Source organism: Stigmatopora nigra, chromosome 13 (assembly GCF_051989575.1).
Source record: "Stigmatopora nigra isolate UIUO_SnigA chromosome 13, RoL_Snig_1.1, whole genome shotgun sequence".
In the NCBI taxonomy this organism is placed as follows: domain Eukaryota; kingdom Metazoa; phylum Chordata; class Actinopteri; order Syngnathiformes; family Syngnathidae; genus Stigmatopora; species Stigmatopora nigra.
The window spans coordinates 3,086,142-3,106,716 of NC_135520.1; the positions used below are offsets into that span (position 1 = coordinate 3,086,142).

A 20,575-nucleotide genomic window follows, 5' to 3' on the forward strand; every position below is an offset into this window, starting at 1 on the left:
AAAACAAACGTGTTTGCATTATAGTATATTGGCATATGCACGCTGGCAAATTGTAAATCTAAAGTGTTGCAACCCTAATGATCGAAACTAGACAACACTAGGGCAATTTACAAAATGTGCTACACTGCTGTGAAATACACAGGCGGCACAACACATTTTATTGCAGCACTGTGTGACTTTGAATAACAAGGAGTCATCTGTCATTAATTGCCAGCACCCTGCTTCCCATTTAGATTCTCATAGTTTGTTTTGACCAAGCAGCTTTAGCTTTTGATAATTTCATTAGCCAACAGTGGCCTTATGTCGCAGGGAATTGCACATGTTATAGTGTTAATATTTCCATCTGCATCTTGATGGAGAAATATCAAATCAAACGAGTAAGTAAACCTGGAAATATGATCTATATCTGTCAGGGTGCAGAGATGAACACTTGGATTAATATTTCAGATTTACCAATCACGTAATTTTGTATGCAAGGAATTTTTGTGACCGGACGTTTGGTCGCCGGTCAAATGTACTTAGATATTAAACAGTACTTAGATATTAAACTGTACTTAGATATTAAACAGTACTTAGATATTAAACAGTACTTAGATATTAAACAGTACTTAGATATTAAACAGTACTTAGATATTGAACAGTACTTAGATATTGAACAGTACTTAGATATTGAACAGTACTTAGATCTTAAACTCTTAGATATTAAACAGTACTTGGATATTAAACAGTACTTAGATATTAAACTATCTCTCTGTCTTAGATATTAAACTCTCTCTTAGATATTAAACTCTCATGAATATAATTTTGAGAGCTGGTTTCAACAGTAAATTCTCTGTCACCATAAGACCGGCAACCAAACGTCCGAGCACCGGCATTATGAATGTATTCTTATGACAGATGAGGTAACAGTACAGATTTATTAACTATAAAATCCAAGCAAAGTTCATATGGCAAACAAGGAAGTACAAAAGTGAATATTAAGGGACTATTAAAGGACTCGTATTGTACAGGAATCTAGATAATCTGTCTCCATCTGTCTTTGCAAAACTGTCACTCTGGAGTTCGTAATCGCCCTTATAAATTCTTTCATTGCTTCCAATGTGTCCAAATGAGCCACCAAAATTCCTTGTTCAGTTTGACCTCCATTAAATTATGACAGGCTTGCGTCTCATTTGTCTTCAATTCAAAACTTTGATTGAGGCTCATGGCGCGTTGCAGTAAAATCTTTGACCAGATTGATATTTATTCTCAGCTCAAGATAGGATGCCATTGAAATTTTCTTTTAGGTCTCTCACATTTTTGTCCCCTGATGTTAGGGACATAGTCATACATTAAAATCACATTATCACCTCAGGGTGTACTTTATTGAATTTGATAGATTGGACTTTGCTGAGTTTCAACCCATGGTGCTTTTCTTTTTATAATATTGAGTGCTCCCAAGAAATTCAAGTGTTTTCTCAGGAAAGGGGATAATACGTGTTTATATATGAAATTCGTAGAACACCATCACTGCCGATATAAGACTATATTTTTCCCTGTCCGACCAAACGTCGAATTGGGTGAATTAAACAGCCTATTCTGTTATTTTGATCCAAACATTTGACTGAAGAATGCTTTGACCAAGTGACAAATGGCATGTGGGTGGTTCAATTGAGTTGTTTTTGATGTATTCTGCAGTAAAATGTGCTAGAGGTTGAAAAGGTAGAATGCAGGCTGGCTACTGTAGATAAACTTGACATAAGGACTAAGGAAAAAAAGTCGTCTAAAGTGCACTAATAAAAAGAAAACATCCCAATTTTAATTTCAAATGATAAATTATTGAGTTTTCAATAGCTTTAGTTGAGTCATACACGTGACATATTTTTTTCCATTCAGTAAATCTTATGTTTATGGAGTCCAAGTTTCATATTTCCAAGAGTTCGCATGATAAGCACAACGATTATTCTCTTTTTTTCCACTGAGTCATATTTCTGCTGCCTGTCCTAATCCACATTATAATTTTTCATTTTTTTCTATTTCAAGGTTTTATTTTTGAAAGCTTTTACAAAAAAATTAACATTTAACTAGTGTAACAAAAACAATCACGTACAATAACAGTTTAATTACACTTAATACTGCAAAAAGGTTTACTCTTATCATTTAATCATTTTATAATTTAAGTAAGGTTTGTGAATGTTTTTTTAGTAGAACATTTTTACAAGGCTTCTGTTTACACCAGAAAAAATAAATGATAGCTACCTTTTTGAAGAAAATTAACGAGCATAGATTTTTCTGTGTGGGGGGAAAAGTTGATTTAAGACTTTTTATTTTCTTTATGAGTTCATATTTTCAATTAAATGACTGGAATGTGCATATTTAAGAGAGAACCCAATTGCATTTGAATTTGTTTATTCGCTCCAGTTTGCTTTCATCCTCTGTGATTAGCTCCTGGCATCCTTATTGCAAAATACTCTGATTAATATTCATTTTTAAATCAATTGGATATATATTAAGGCTCGCCTTAAGTGACTTCTTTAATACGAGCCAAAAAACGTCACGTTAAAGTCTTGTGATTGTTTTCGCTTAAGCCTTCTATTTGTTCACGCGTAAGAAAAAAAAAAGAATGATTCATTGCCTATCAGATGTTAAAATATTTTGTCATTTTCTAGCCTATGTATAGTTTATTTGAGGTTAAGACTTGTGTGACTATTCCACGATTATCCTTTCAGCCACGCTTAATGTGATGTGTAACAACAGCGAAATGAGACTGAGCCACGGTCATAACTTAGTGCCAATTGAAAAGAATGCCGCTGTTACACTATAATATGTGACACTTTTACCACTAAATCCTTTTTTCAGGCTACTCTCAAGTATTCTTGTGGTATTCGCCAACCTGCTTAGTTCAGAATGTCGTCCAAATCTATGGGATACGGAACATATCCGAAGAGGTTTATGAGGAATTTGATGAATAGTTACAAGAATGAATGGCTCAAATGCCTTCAGATATGGATTATGATAAGTTAATATGGTTCTGAATATAAAAGATATATTTTGGTTTAGTTATAGATTCTGTTTGGTTTCAATTTTGGACCAGTAATACATTTTCTTTCAAAATTATATTTTTTTGTATAGTATATTTGATAATATACTTCACTGCAGGATTATGACAAGTTAATATGGATGTAAATATAAAAATATATATATTTTGGTTTAGTGATAGATTCTCTTAGGGTTTAATTTTGGAGTACCACATTTTCTTTCAAAATTGCCTTTTTTTATGCATAGTATATTTTGTAAATATACTCCACTGCAGGATTATGACAAGTTAATATGGATGTGAATATAAAAAAAATATATATTTTGGTTTAGTGATAGATTCTGTTTAGGGTTAAATTTTGGACTACTTCATTTTCTTTCAAAATTGCGTTTTTTTGTATAGTATATTTTGTAAATATACTCCACTGCAGGATTATGACAAGTTAATATGGACGTGAATATAAAATAATATATTTTTGTTTAGTGGGTTCAATTTTGGACTACTACATTTTCTTTCAAAACTGCATTTTTGTTGTATAGTATATTTTGTTAAATATACTCCACTGCAGTATTTTTCTCGCCGTTTTTTTTATCACAGTTTCTTGTTTCATCGCATGTCACTATTGGAATTGTTTTTCCACAATCTACAAGACAACAGAATTGTTTACCTTGAAGGTTTTTATATCTAGTGTAGTTTGACGGACAGCTACCGTCGCCAGGTAATACAATTGCATTGTGAGTGAGATTTTACAACATGACATTGTAAAAAGATGAATGAGTCGCATGTGGCAATAAAGCTCGGCCTATTTATTTTTTAGTGTATTGAGCTTATTTACCTGAGGGCTTATAGTGTTTTGTTTACACATTTGTTCAGTTCAAATTATAGATTTTGCTAATTTGTTTTGTGTCTCAGTTTTGGAGTATTGAAGCATGCATTCACTGCCTATCTGGGGTTTGTTCTTTCCCAATGTGTTGCCTGCATATATTTTACGCACAAGGAAACAAACTGTGCAGTGCAATTATAGGCTCATCGCCATCATGCTGATGACTCAGCCTGTGGGACTTGGATCCTCACTAGATGTAGATTTGAGAGTCTAAAAACACATTTACCGTGATCAAGGACATAGTGGCAACTCTTATCGGGTCTTTCAATGTTTCTCTTTCCATAACATATGACAAATGCTTTTCTAATGATCAAGTGTGCTGCTAAGGTTTCACTTCTTATCTGATCAACACTTTCCCTTCTTTATATGAAAGGCCAACTCAAAAATGATGGTGTGAATAAGATGACATGAGAAAGGTTGAAAATCAATGTGTTAGCTTTCGCACACTGTTTACTCCATGTTTAAGACATTGAAACAGAATATTGTTTTTTTTTGAAGGGCGTTAGGAGATTTTACACACTTCTACAATTAAAAAAACATAGAAAATCAAATGTAATCAGAAAAAAAAGGACGAAAATTTGAATGAATGCTTCCAGCCATTTGTATTTGAAATGGATTGGACATCTATTGCCATTTAAAGGTGTTTTCAATCTTTTTTTTCTATTACGGAAAATATTGTGTGACTTAATCTAAGTTAATAGCAACTTGTTAATACTAGATAACCAATGTCCCTTAAAAATATGGTTGACCTCGAAATCTATGGAACCTATACACTGGTGCAAGTTCTTTATTTTTATTTTTTCTTGACCTCTGTCACCTCAAAATTCACCTCCCACATGTGTATTTGTGTATTTATATGTTTTTGTAGTATCATTTGATGGCTACCTATGCAAAGTAAAACTGAATTGGACATCTATCATCATCAATGGGAGTGAAATATGATCATTCAATGCCAGCTTTTTACCAACTGAAAGAGTTAAAGCTGGAGTGAAATCAACCAAATTTTCTTAATAAAGTTAGTGTTTGTGGGAGGAGGCTCATCCCAATTCTGACAGACTCGCAGAATTCCCCCAGAATCAACAGTGTTTTGCTCCCTTTTTTGGATGTTGCCAAATCATTAGCAGTGTAGGGTTCAGGTCAGGGACGCTTTACAACAACTGGTCACCTCTAAGGCTACTTGTAATGTGTCAGGCTGGTGGAATGGAAAGGACGCAAGAACCCCCCGCGTCTCTTCCCACTGAGGTCTCGCCCAGCCCCCTGCCTGGGGCCGTTGGGGTTGATATCGAGCAGAAACAAGCGAGCCTAAGGCCTCGTAAACGATATATCTGTCCGCCCTGGTGCCTGCTCATGGCAGTGATATTGCTCCTGCTTTCTCTCCTTGGCAGCTGGGCAGTGGCTCACCTCACTCTGAGGACACATGGGGGGTCGCCGTTCCGGATTTCGGCCAGCTACGACCAGCGGACTGTTGATGACACGGCAATGATTGAACCCAACTTTACCACAAACTGCACTATGGGTAAGAAATATTGCTCTTTTTTTTATATACATAGTAAAAATGCTGGGATATGTGGAAATGTATCTAGAGACATTGGATATCAGTATAATAATAATAATCATTTATTTATTTAATAATTTATGATAACCATTGTTTTCTATATTTTTCATTGCATTTTATTTAAGGAAAATGACTTAAAAGGAGTAGAGAACATATAATAATCATAATAGTAATAAGTATATGTATATTATCTATACTATAAAGAACCCTCCCTTGCTAATTTGGTGATATACACACACAGAACTAACAAATATAATAATATATCATATTATTTAAGTTATATTTATCAAATATAAATGTAAGTCTCGTTTCATTTAATATAATTTGAGCAAAATAATAATAATTTTAACCCAATCAAAAAATACAAATGGGCCAATAAAAAAAACAATGTAAAATGCACAACTCGATGCATGAAAATAGGATAGAATAGATTAAAATATTAAAATATGTCAAATAATTAACAATCTGAATTCAATTGCATAGCAGCTGTTTTAAATGTCGGTCATCCATTTTATACTAAACATTTTAAATGGTGTTCTACATGAATGAATGAATTGAAGTTGATTGATTTACCTCTTATGCAAATTTCGCATCATGTTTCATTTCTGGCATTTTATTGGCGTAATAGAGCATAAAAAGAAAAATAGCTGTCTTTTAACATCACTTTCTGCCAAGTTCAAAATATTTCTAATATTACAGCAACATATCTTATTTGATTTTGATGAACTGTTCTTAAAGAGGAAACTTCAAGGCTTCAGATGTGTGTGCATAACAAGCTCAGTGACTGTGAATGCATTTATCATATTGCAATCATTCACAGATAGAAAGCAGCAATTGGATGCTTTTCCTCATAGAAACCCACACTTTGATCAATAGTGTCTAATTTTCTCAGCTCAGGGTTTGCTATATTCCTTTTGTCAGGCCGTTTAAGCAATAGCTAGCAGAGAGGAACAATATGAGGCGGATATGCCATAATATGACGTCTCTTGAGGCGTCACCTGCTTTTCCAACACAACGCCCTCGCCGTACCTCCTACTGCCAAATTAAAGTCTTAATCTCTCCAAAAGCTCTCCTTGTGGCCTTACTACATTTGGCGGATTTCAAGGCCACCCCCATTTTTTTCCCCTCCAGCACCTGTCAGGATGCTGGGACTCCAATTACTTACTAATTCCTTGCTAACTTGCACAGAATTTGAACCATGGGAAGACAATTAAGGTTCTCAGACACAATCCTTGGCACAGACATTTGTTTGATTTATTTGTTCCAGGCTTTTGCACTCGGAATTAGCCACTCATTGCTATTAATGACCTGTATGCAGACAATTGGGATGGATTGCACAAGCCTTGGCTTCAACTTATCTTGTTTAATTTTATCCCAAAGGATTTAAGTTTGAAGTGTCAATGGAAAAGTTTGTTTTTTTTCTCCAAACTGTTGCATAATTGTGTCCCGAAGAACATTGGCCAGATATGAATAATGTATAGGATGTAATAAATAATATGATAGTTTCCCCAACAGGGCAATAGGTGCACTCTTATCGTATTTCCTTCTCAGGGTATTTGTGTTGTCTTGTAGTTTGTGGTGTGAGATAGACAGTTTTTATTATACATTGGGGTTGTCTAGGACACTTTTGTGGCAAGCCATAGTGTAGTGGTGCTTTTCCTTGGAGGGCTGTCATTACTCTGAGCTGAAATCAATGTATCTCTCATATTCTTACAAATATAGTATATCATATGTATATACACGCATATATACATATACACAAATGTTGTTTTTTTTTGCCTTGAGGGCCTGTTTTTAAGACATTTTACAGTAAATATCCAATGTTATTGGATATTCATGGAAAATGCCCCTAAAAACATCTTATATATTGAATTTTTTTGAGAATGATTTCTCTAAATAATCCAAATGTATGCTGTAAATCTGCCTTTGTGTGTGTATGATAGGTCAAATGGTAGAAACATAACTTTTTAGGGCTATTTTCAATCTTTCTGTTGTGAATTTAAATGTGTTGTCACTAGGAGATGTCCAATCCATTGGCTAAGAGTTGTATACTTGTTCAAAGGTCACTGCCAAGTGCCAACCTCCCCAGTTCAAATGAATTGGACATATATTGACAGTCTGTAGGAGCCCGATTTGAGAGTGTAAGGGGTTGTGGTTGGGTGAGAGGAGAGTATCAAGTAAATGTAAGGGGATGTGTAGAGAAATCTGTTTTATTGTTAAAATATCAAATATTTCTGGCAGCACCCCGAGTCATCGTTATTCCCGCCGTCACACTATCCATCCATTGGCTACATATCCAATTCTCTCTGCAGATGCAACGAGACGTGTACTGGATTTGAAATAAATAAAAAGAATTGTACTCTTCTCTTCATACTGCATTTAAAAAGTCAGATCTATTTCCCATTTGGGACAAAATATCTGAATTGGACTGCAGTGTGATGGCAGCATGTCTGTTTTGCCTGATTAGTCAAGCTAGTGAAGTGAAAGGAGTGATCTCCATAGAGTGAATGAATGAATGGATGAATGAGACTCGGGTCGGACTTGTTTCTCTATACCCTTCCACTTTAATGAAGTCATCAGTCACAGGACCCACAAGCAATTCAATTCTTTTTGGCTTGCTGTAATGTCTCTGGAGCATTCCTTTCTAACAAGATGTTTGGATGCTCCTCTCTGCTAGTTGCTCAATAAGATCACATTTGTATAGTAGGGAACATTTCAATGACTAGGCCAGTTTTTAGCCCCAGAGAACAAAACCTGACTGATGTTTTTGATGACTGCAGGGTTATAACCCAATTATGTGATTTGAGTCATTGCCTCGACTTTGTCTTATCAGCGTACAAAGACGAAAACAAGAGTTGTATCACCACTAGAAATGGCATATTTTTGTATACGGGACTTCTGTATTACCCGTCAACCTGTCACTGTCCATTTTTCCAATTGGACATGCAGCACAGGACAGGGAAGCAGTGAACCCTGTAGGGAATCTGAACTGGAGACCTTTCTTTCCCTGGCGCATTTCCTTAACCCATTAGACCACACTTCTGCAGGCCTTTAATGGAGTGTTACGGCAAGTCTATACTTTGCGATTAGGTACACTGTAGCAGGAGGGTGTCCTTGTGCCCATCAATCACACACGGCCATGCTGAGGCGATTGGGGTAAATTGGTCTGTGGGAACTGGTGGAGTGGACAGAGGGGGACATGTGTATTGATGGTGAGGGAGTTCTGCAGCAAAAAATGCCATTATGTTACATTTTTTTCTTTAACTATGCTTCGTTTAAGATTGTAATGTAAGACAAGATAAGAAAATGTTGGAAAATAGCTGTTTAGGGTGGCACGGAGTTCTAAGATGCATGGTTCTATCTCAGTGGGTTCCGGAAGGTAGTACTCTTTCCTTGTACATGTACACATATACATTAATGTTTTTTTTCTGCCTTGAGGGCCCGTTTTTAATAGAAATTTTATAGAACATATCTAACGTTATTGGATATTGATGGAAACTGTCCCTAAAAAAACATCTTAGCTTTCCTACCACATTCTAAAATCAGCCAAAATAGGCTGGTTTAACACCTAAGTTGTTGTCAATCTGTTGTTCGGTACATTGTGCCTTGTAGTTTTCTGGATAGCCATTCAAAAGATCATCTGGCTTCTTAACAAAGTTAGCTTGGGTAGGCTCCAGCACCCCTACGATCCTTGTGAGGATGACCGGTTACTGAAAATGAATGAATGAATCTGCTTGAGAGATTTTATACCCTTATTTATTGAATTTTTATAGTCCAAAGTTGGATTCCTCTACTGTTATTTTTTTTAACTATAGATTTTCCGTTTTTAGTGGGTCTGAAACATGTCTAAGCATAAACTGTTTGGGAAACAAATGTTGATATTTCTATTAATATTTAAGCACTGCTTGAATATTACATTGCTCTGAATGCCCACCGCTACCATGAGTAAAACAAATGGAGGATTTCTCTTCCCCTTTAATAATCCATTCCATCATTTTGCAATAAAGGCCATCTGATTATTCATTGAACCCGAGGCTTTGTTTTGGTGTTAAATTGCTGTTTTTTTTTTTTCCTAGTCTGCCGTAGGCTCCCTAGGTCTCAGCATGACAGATAGAGATCGTGATTGGACAGGGCAAGGCCCAATCGAGCATGCTTCTTTGCAGTTAATTGAATTCATGACTGAACACCACTTGACCTGTCAACTGTCCAGTGGGAGAATTCCAGGAATCCATCTTTAGCATCCCTGTAACTGTAAATATAAATATCCTATCCTCTCCCACTAGGACTCATTAATTACTCCCCCTCAAAAAATGTGGCAGTCCTTTATGATAAAATACAGCAGATTAGATTCCAGTTCAAATTTAGACTCACAGAGCCTGTAAGCGTCTTTTCCAAATATCTAACTCATGTACTGTTTATCAATAGCAACACCAAATGGTTTCATTTTCATACATGTGATGTAAGCTCAGAAAATAGATGAACTCAATGGCGTCTTGCCGTGTCTCCAAAACAGGCTGCTAGTAGGGTGATTGAACAATCTAAATTATCCGTAAATTGGGTTGTGAGTTTGAATGGTTGGTCCATAAATGGCCTGCAACTGCCTGGGGAAAAATTACAGGCTGTTCATAGTAAGGTGAGATAGGCTACGGCACCCCTCTTGCGGATAAGTGAAGAGAAAAATGAATAGGGGAGAACAATCAAATGTAAAATTAGATCTACTACTATGACTATACTGTGTATATATTTTATAGGCAGAAAAATCATTATCATACCTTTTTGGTTGGTCCAAAAAATCTTAAATGTAAATTATAATTGGATATTCATATTATAAAACATACCTTAAGCTTCAAACAATGAATAGCTGATTTGTTACTAATTATTAGACAGGTATACCTACAAATTGAAATTGCAGTTGATGCTGGTAACCTTTCACTTCCACCTGACATTTTCTCAGAAGCAAGAATCCAATCATAAGACCTTTGCCTTGACTTCCACTTTTAATTTAATTCAGCAACAAGAGCTCCAACAATGAAAGCCATGATTGAAGCTTGAAAAACGTCAGGGTAAAATGATAATGATAAAACGTGTAATTTAGTGCCAAAATATTCAGATCTGCAAAACAGGATTGAGATATTCACATTGACCTTTAAACTAGAAAAAAAATAGTGTCATCCAAACAGTATTATAGAGTTACAGCTTTAGTCATGATAATGATAATTATGACAAAGACATATTTTTCTGTTCAGGGAGCCTCCAAAATCATTTTAAAAAGTTGGAATGACAATAAATTGCGATATCCAATTGCCTTAGCAAAGAAACTGGGTAAGTGTTACCCGAAGGACAAAGTTCGTGAATGAAGCAGCATGAGTTTTGAAAGGAACTAGAGTACTATTTGAAAACACCATTACAAACAGAAACCAGGTCATCTGTGGTGGTATAAAGTATTGATGTTGAGGAGGGTGAATGGATGCCGGCAGAGATGGCAATTAAATCAATGTCCTTGATATTCCATTCATCCATTTTCTGTATTCTCATGAGGGTTGGGAGTATGCGGGAGATGACTGCAGAATGAAGTAACACGCCTACTTCGTTTGAGGTAGCGTAAGATAAGGTTGACATTGGATGGCACAAATATGATGAGAGACTTGGAACTCATTTGTTGTGGAATTAATGGGAGTAACACCAGAATAACTAGTGAAGTCAATTAAGGGTACTTTTATAGTTGGTGTGAATAGTATAGAGAGTGTATTTGGGGGAAAGAGCTTTGGAAAATCTTGAAATCATTTTACAAGTTCATGTTTTTGTTCTAATTGAGCGTTTTAAGAAATGAATGATGACAACTGCTTTTTGAAAATGAATCATTTGTCAATTAGCTCTTTATATTTGACCAAAAATGGGTGCCAACCTACCAATTAAGAATCACTGGAAGGCAGACACTATTTATTTGGGCAAACAATAGTAAATAATACTGTTTGGAGTCGGATATTATTGGGGAAGTTATCATTAGAGAAACAATGGTCATCACCTCAATTGCATTTTATTGTGTTATATTTGCATGATAATGATTAGATTGTTCACTTTCAGATTACTTGAGCTTTATCTGATAGATATTTACTGATATTTTTTTGTATTTCATGTGCACCCACAAGCTTTTTTTGCTTCTTAAATCAACTCTTTCAGGCTTTTCCATCTCATAGATCATTCCCCTCACAATTGAAAACCAACCTCATGAGAATACGGATGACAAAACACACCCAGTGACCTGCTTGTTCTTGCGATATAACAAGTGTGATTTTAGGACTGAGATAGTTCTGGATTTCTGTGGAAAGTCAAAGCTTGGTGACATAGCCACTTTCAGGTGTTTATTCAACTGTCTTGGAGTTAATAGAAATAGAAAGATTTACATGCCTTGCCCAAAGGTTTGGCAATATTTATTTTTTCCGAGCAATGAATTATGCTGCTTGCATTAAACTGAGAGGAAGCTCAATGAATGCATAATGCATGTTTTGAATGAATGCCCATATCAAGCTTGCATTGAGACCCATAAACCAATATGGTCATAAACAGACACAATCTCATTTGTTTGAAATAGTATATTTGCCTTTTTCTGGACTTAATTTGTGCTGTCTATTTTTACCATGTGTGGCATGTTAAGGTAATGTACTTACTTTTGACATGCTATATAATTATACTTATTTGTAGTGTAGACATATAGATAAATAGCAGGAAAACATTTATATTGTTCATTGTTTTTATTCATTTGTTTATATAGAAGGGGCATTTATAATGATTATTCTGCATTTAGGGATGCCACACACATTATTTTTGCTTTCAAACAAACTAACATAGGAAAGAGGATTGTACTCGGCAATGTCACATAATAATAAAAGAGGAAACGGGCAACTTGTGGGTATTTTGGTGACTGAGTATCATTGTACAGCACAATAGCCCCAAGGGCAGGCGGTGTCAAATTCAGTTTAGTTTACAAGCCACATTCATTACAATTTCTCCAACTCATGTGGGTTGGACCAGTTCATTTTTGGCAAAATAAGTTAGCTTAGTCAAAATGCGTTGGACGTCTACTGCTGCCAAGGGCATAATGATTTTTCGATCAGTATAGTCATCTCAGAAGCAATATGGCGCAAAATTATCTTAGCAATCGGAAAGCAACGTGTCAAAGTGGCGGCCCGGGGGCCAAATCTGGCCCGCCACATCATTTTGTGTGGCTCGGGAAATTAAATCATGAGTTCTGACTTTCGGTTTTAGGATCAAATTAAAATGAAGTATAGATGTATATTAAATTTCCTGATTTCCCCCCTTTTAAATCAATAAATGTCATTTTTTAATCATTTTTTCTGTTTTTAGTTCAAAAATAATTTTGTAATATCTAAAAATATATAAAAAAGCTAAAATAAACATTGTTTTCGATCTATAAAAAATGGAATATTCAGGGCTTTTAATCTAGTTCTTTTAATCCATCTATTTAAAAAAATCTAAATATTATATTGATTGATTTAAAACTGTCTCACACAGCTGAGCCATTCTTAACTAATCCAACCATTTAATCATGATGAAAAGCTGTTCTCTACATGTTTTTAAAAAGAGGAGTACATCAAGCTCAGCCTTACTTTTTCTGCAGGAGGCTTTCTTTCCTGTGATCTACATATGAGAGTAGGGAATGTGGCATCCACAGTCTGGGAATATTAAAAACACCAGTTCTCTTATTTGCATAGATATGCAAATTTAACAACAGTGCAAGTTTTTTTTTAAATAAGTACAGTGCATCAAATCAGTATGTTTGCATATTTGTGTTTGTGCATGTTGGGGAACAAAAGGGCAAGAAAACAAGCTCACATTTTGATAACTCCAAGAATATCTGGGTCACTTGTTTTTTATTTTTTCTGTTTTTTTCTGTTGAATACTTTGTACTCAAAGCCAGTTGATTATGCAGACCGGGGAAAGTTATTTATCTTGGTACAAGACAGCCGTAGGATGTCATACACCCTTAAAAGCAAGACATAAATTAGCTCATGTCACTGACTGATGTACTTTTGCAACCTTGCTGTGGATTTTCTCTTGATTAATAATTTTTTAGCTTAGCTTAGGAGTGTCAAAACTTTTTTTTCTGTAATGGCCCCTTTTAGAAATGTCTAAGGATGCAGGGGCCAACTTGAAATCCTTTAAGGGATAATACGACAAAGTACTAGTTGTGTATTAACTTTCTCATTCCATTTTATTCCCTCATACTTGAGTGATTCTTTTTTCTTGTTAGGAAAAAGTAAATATCTGATTTCCATTGATTTGGTTTGTCTTTTAAAGCAAATTACTTAAAGTTTATTTGACGATTTGCACTTTTTCTGCACAAAAAAATCTACCAGGAAGGTTGAGTTCTATAACATTTGTTATAGGGTTGTATTATAGCCCTATATAAAAGTAACTGGATGAGTTTTTTAAAATGATATCACTGGTTACAATCATTGATATTGAGAAACGGTATTTTCCAATAATTAATGATCATTTTTGTCAACTTTCTCCTGTTTTTCCAGCTTCCTCAGCAGGCCCAACCATCACCCTTGAAGGAAAGTACCATTGTCATGAAGGACCTGCAATCACATTGGACAAACTATGTGACTTCAGAACAGACTGTCCACTCGGGGATGACGAGGGAGAGCGATGTCGTGAGTACACCATCTTCTAGTAACAGTGTCAAAAATCACGCTAGCTGTCCAAACGTATTCTTGGAATTATTAAATTGAACAAAACCAGTGGATTCAGTCACATAGAAGAAGAGTTAATGAATGAATTTTAAATAATAAGAACGTTTAAATAACTAGCATCAAAGTCCAATAAAAAAGGGAAGAAAAAACATGATGCAACATAACAGAAATAAATCCGGGAATTAAATAACAAAACAATAAATGGACAGGAAAGGTTGACACGAAAAACAACAAAACCAGACAAGACTGGAAAATAAAAATACAGGGAAAACTGACACCGGAACAGTTACCATAACACTGTGAGAATAGATGAAAATCTTGCGGATAAAAATCAAACCGTTCCTGACAAAATATTCAGTGGCCTTAAGAGCTGATAAATAATAAAAAAAACATTGATTTGGCTTGGGTTTTCTTACTTCATTCTAGACATCTGGCTGTGGGTGTTTTGGATGTGCACACACACGTAGGCGTTTGTATGTGTATGTGACAGGAATTAGTCATTATTCAAATGACAAAACATTGAGCTTTCCACACGCGCTGCTTTTTAAGTCCACCGGGAATTGATTTGACAAAATCACCAAGTCACCTTTCGCCTTGCCTTCTCACAGAGGAGAAAGCACACTCATCAAGTCCTGCTGTCATTTGCTTTGATGGACAGTCTTCGCATTGGCCTGTCTATCTTTTCTTAAAATAGTAATAACCTTTATCCTCTATGACTGAGGACAAGCGCAAATGATTATTATTAAGTCATTTTTTTGTATGACATGGACAGTTGATTACTTTATCTGAAAAACGGGAGTGCAAACATTTTTCCTCCAAAAATTTAGATATGTGAAGGCTAACTGGAAATGTAAATCGAGTCAAGAAAAATATTTTTATGGATTGACTAACTCAGCATGCGCAAACTACGGCCCACGGCCCACATAAGGCTCGTGACGCTTTTTAATCCGGCCCGCGAGGAGCTCTGTTTACTCATTTGTTTTTCGTGTTTAATTTATTTTAATTACATTTTAATAATTCTTAATACATTTTTACTTTACTTTGTACTTTATACTTTTTACTTGAATTATGAGTGATGAGCATGTTAATACTTTAGTCCTTTTTTCTGTTTATGTTTCATATGTACTGTAAACGGATGCACTTTTTTATATGTATCGTATCTTGTGCTGACCCGTCCCATCTGTCAATTTTTTTAAAGTCAATGTGGCCCCCGGGCCCAAAACTTTGCCCACCTCTGGACTAACTCCATCTCATATTGAATCTGAAAAACGGAACAGAATGCAGACTGAATTTCTGGGTCATATTTAGGAAAAAAAACTGTAGTGGCCATAATTTGGAAACCTTCACTAACTATTAACCCTCAAAATGCAAATCAACACACATGCTTTTTATTTTGGTAGCCCATCCTTTGTGATTTCTCCACGAAATTCCCAATTTGATCTCTTTAAATCCTTTCTAAGCTCGACGCAGGCTAATTAACAGGAAAAGGTATCTTGGGATTCACAGGCAACGATCATAACACCTGTCAATCACCATATCTTTTGACTTGGAGGTACAATTTAGCCTGTACCCGATCCAGCCTCTGCATCATTACACATACACGCATTCGCCCTTATTTCACTCACATCTCCGGTTGATCTGCGTCAATCGGAATTCTGCCGACACCCCACTGCTTTTCAGCATATTCCATCAAACTACAGAGGAATGCTGCTTCCATCGAAGGGAATTGCGTGCATGCTATATAAGTGGTAATCTGCAAGAATCCTCCTTCTACTGTATATTTTTTTTATTACTTAATGAGGCTGTTGCTTTGAAATATCGCTTTTCTTTCAGCTGTTGTTCTACCCATGCTAACTAACAAGGAAAGGAAAAGTAATGAGTAATATTGGCGAGCATAGATGTAAACAAAACATGATGCTATGATGACGTTAAAAAGGTTTAAATTTAGTTTTCACATACATTAGATGTCAAATCATGGGTTGCTTGGAAATATGACATTAAATGGGTCCTTAGATTTGCTGTGATGTCCTATTGAGTGATTTTTTGGGGTCATAATTTGCTGCGGGCTAATAAACACTGGGTAGAGAACCCGAGTTGGCCCATGGACCGCGATTTGAACACCCCTGCATTAGTGTACCCTAGTAGTGAAGGTCTGAGTCGGCCATTAAATTCTGTGATCTGAAAATAGGCCGCAAAATTCTTTATTGAGAGAAAAAAAATCAAAACAAATACATCAAATCTACAGTATTTGCCCATTCCAAGTTGTATTTGATTTATGCAGTCAATTACTTACACAAACAAGGGAGGGCAAATCTTGTTAGGAATAAAGAGTTTGCATTTTCCCATGATGTCGTTGTGGAAATGAGGCGAGAAGGACCAAACATTCTTGTGGTTCCACAAGGCTGCATTTGATGGCCTGCTCAAGTCACTAAAAGACCCTGGCAGTAAGCTGCAAAAAAAGGCTGTGGACACACGCCATTCACTTGATGGTCACTCCCAAAAAAAAACGATGGCTCGGCCACCTGAGAGCCTTCAATTCCCGCCCGAGTCGCCCTTGTCACTCTTTTCCGATCCCCGTGATGAGGGCCTTTCCAATTTCCTACTTGTTTTTGTGGTGCCGTTTCAGCTTCCACTCCAACCTTAAATTTCCCCGGTACAATGAGTCCCTCCGGCCCACCTGGGCAATCCCACTTTCACTCTCGTTGATCCCAAATCTCCGCCTGATTGCTTTTCCTCTTCACTTGGTCTTTTCCCACTATTGGGTCTGTCTCCCTCATTATATACAACCCAACTTTCGTCATTATTGTTATAGTATTGCAAAGTCTTGCTAAATATACTTTTTTTTTTCTTTTCTTTTATTCAGGCCGCTTTCTCAATGGAAGCTATTGCTCTTTTGAAGAAGATGAGTGCGGTTGGCAGTCAATAATGGGCATTCCTTGGAGAAGACTACAGAATCCAGCCAAGGCTACTAGAAAGAGTTGCCCATCCTCAGGTGATTTACATTTATTGAAGTCAAGATCATCTATAATGTTATTTTTGATTTTTAGTTTCTGTTTCTTATGCAGTAGAGTTGTCAAAAGTATATATCCGTGAACGGACATTTGGTCGTTGGTCTTTTGGTCCCTTTTGGTCGCCGGTCAAATGGTGACCGAGAGTTTACTGTTGAAACCAGCTCTCAAAATTATATTCATGTGAGAGTTTAATATCTAAGTACTGTAAAAAAAATCTAAGTACTGTAAAAAATCTAAGTACTGTAAAAAATCTAAGTACTGTAAAAAATCTAAGTACTGTAATATATCTAAGTACTGTTTAATATCCAAGTACTGTTTAAACCAGCTCTTAAAATTATATTCATGAGAGAGTTTAATATCTAAGAGAGTTTAATATCTAAGTACTGTTTAATATCCAAGTACTGTTGAAACCAGTTCTCAAAATTATATTCATAAGATAGTTTAATATCTAAATATCTACTGTTTTCAACAGTACTTCGATATTAAACTCTAAAATATACATGACAGTTTGTTTTTTCCATGTTACCGTAAAATCTTTGTCATGATATAAATATAGGTTTTGTACTTCTCCTGACAGAAATAGAGAATATTTTTTGCATTTTTTTGTTAACTGTTTATCAGCCAAGGCCAGCATTTGAGCAGCAAATTAACAAAATTCAATTTAGGCTCTTCAAAATTGTAACAATGCCTGATCAAGTACCAACAGTAATGTTGCATGGTAATACTTTTGACAGTTAAAAATCCTTAGTCGCAAGTACAACTGTGTTGTACCATGGAAAAGCAAGCAATAGTGCAATAAAACAATTCACAAAAAATATATTGCCACAAGCATTGCCTAGGAATAATTTTACAATAAGCTAGTACCACACTATTGCATGTGTTGTTTTATTATATGCAATATAACAGGTCATGCAGTAAGGAGAAAAAAAAACACAATACTCTAGTCCCAAAAGCAGCTTTAGTGGAGTAGGTATTAAAGAAGCCATAATATGATTCTCCAATCGTACACCAGGGTTCAACAAGACAATTTTTCTGATTTAAAGCCTTGGGTTTTACATACCTTCTCATTTGCATGTGGAGATTATTATATTTAATCAATATAGAAAGTTGACAGGATGACAATTTCCGGAATCATGACATGTTAAACTTGCAAACGTGGGCTAGATTTCGGCTGGCACGTTTCCTTTTTTAGCTCATTTAATTAAATGTGTATTGTGCGTGGACATACTTATAAATGAAAGTGTATGGCACATTGGGATGTGTGTTCATGCATGAACGTATGTCTAGCTGTAAAATAAATTCATATTATACAAGGTCACAGTCATTATTAACTGGCAAAGAACGATGGCACTACAGTAATTACTGTATATAAAGCTACTATGTTCTGAATTAGTGTTCATCACCATTCATGGTGGATAATACTCATTTAAGCATGCGTCAGCATACTCCCTATTAACTAAATATATCAAACATTCGATGAAGTGGACTAAAGCATAGCAGCATTTTTATCAAAAATAAAAATGTATAATGCCAGGAGGCCCATTTTTTTATATTGATATTTAGCTATGATGTTTTCCCTTTATAATAATTGTGTTTATGTTTAAAAGGTACCACACTGGGTATGGAGGGCAACCAGTTCAAAGGTCAACGTCACTCATCATCACTAAGGAGTCCTCTATTTCCTCCTCCTTTAAGGAATTCTCCATGCATGGTAAGCACTTTATTTATATTATGAATGTTAAAAGCAGAACTTTTTAGGATTGTAAAAGTAGAAATAACAGTTGGTTAGTTGATTTTTGCTCATATTTGCTCACTAGGGAGTTAGATCGCCAATTTTATGATGATATGACAATTCTTTAAAAAAAATAGATGATATTTGCCTATATTAATAGACATTTGTAGTTCCCATGCACATTTTGGATAGGCTCCAGCACCCCCACGGCTCTCAAGAGGATAAACCAGTATGAAAGATAAATGATGCATGAATGAATTGCTTTTCACTACTGGAAAAGAAATATATATAGTTCATTTTTATACTTAAAATAATGTCAATTATACCCAATTTGTTGTAAACTGTTAATATTGAATATCTACGTGTTTAATGATCAGAAAATGAAGAGAACATGATGAGCAAAGTCAGTGTAGCTGGAAGGGTCAGCAAGCAGAGACCCTTAAAAGATGCTGTCTTGTCAAGACGGCTTTGATATTTTCCCAGACATCTAAACATTGATGTGAAATCTTTGGAACGCACAGCGATCTGTCTCTATCATTGTGTCTTAAGGGGAAAACAGAGTAAGGGCTAGACTTTAAGGCTGACCTTGTCAATCTAAATCCTCTTCCACCTAGCAACACATCAAATTAAAAGACCATTTTGGTAGGTCATGATGCTACTGAAGCATGTAGATGAAGTGTTTTTATCCTTGACTTCTCAATTATGGCTGTGTAATAAGATAAATATTGGTGTTGTTTTGCTGCCTTGGCTTTCTATGAAATAGATGAAGGGAGTCATTAAAAATGTGATAGGATGGTACCAACGTTTTGACAGTCCTGAAAGGTCAAATCACAGCAACTGGAAGAGAAACCTGAAGAGAATTAGAAATATTGAGAAGGTATAACGTTGGTGCATGAAGGAAGAACCCAAACAAATGAACGTAGATGTGCACTACTCATCTTCTCTGCGCAGCAGCAATCATATGGCCCCCAGTAAATAAAATCCAAACTTTTTTTTAACCCCTTTCCCCATGATGGCGCCATTTAAGCAGCAGCCAGTGGCAGTAGCTTTGTCCACTCTTATGTTTTTTTGTGTTTTACAGCATATTTTACATTAAAATTAGAGGGTACATTGGCATGCACCTGCTTATGCCAGTTGTGATACTGGGGTGCCCATAGCGACCAATCATGTCGCTCACACTGGTACTCAGTGCGCTCAGGGAGGTTGTCTTTCTGCCCAGACCAACGAAAAATTAGAGGGAACATTGATTGTCATAGGTTGTAGTTTTTTTGCGCAATCTCTTGACTCCTAGCCAAAGATTAGCCCAGATGAAGACACTAAATCCCAATTCTCTACACGTAATCTTCACTGGTGGTTCTGGCCCACAGACTCCTGGACACCTAAAAAAAATGACGATATTCGTTTTGGGTATTAACAGAGCTCGCTCTCATCTCTTGCCCGATGTCCATTGCCCACAATCGAGGGTTCTAGAAATCACCATCTGGTTCGGCAAAAGGATATGATAAGCAACGCAAAGTGTAATGGATCAGTGTGCTTGAAATAAAGATGTTACATTTAGTTTTCTGGTTGGGTTAGCTCATTTGGTCACGCTTATCAAAATTAAAGCAGCATCTTTCTCAGTAAATGGTGAAGGAAGAATTATGTGCTCGGCTTTAATAAAA

At 35.9% G+C, this 20,575-nt stretch overlaps 1 protein-coding gene across 5 annotated transcripts in view; it reads left to right on the forward strand.

Moving 5' to 3' along the window:
• Positions 1-20,575, forward strand: part of alk (ALK receptor tyrosine kinase) — a 159,736-nt gene that overhangs the window by 98,190 nt on the left and 40,971 nt on the right. For all 5 annotated transcript variants that reach the window (XM_077731422.1, XM_077731426.1, XM_077731424.1 and 2 more), the window contains 4 exons: positions 5,285-5,415; positions 14,001-14,132; positions 17,035-17,163; positions 18,790-18,893. In XM_077731422.1, coding sequence (XP_077587548.1) covers positions 5,285-5,415; positions 14,001-14,132; positions 17,035-17,163; positions 18,790-18,893 — 496 coding nt within the window. The remainder of the gene's footprint in view (positions 1-5,284; positions 5,416-14,000; positions 14,133-17,034; positions 17,164-18,789; positions 18,894-20,575) is intronic.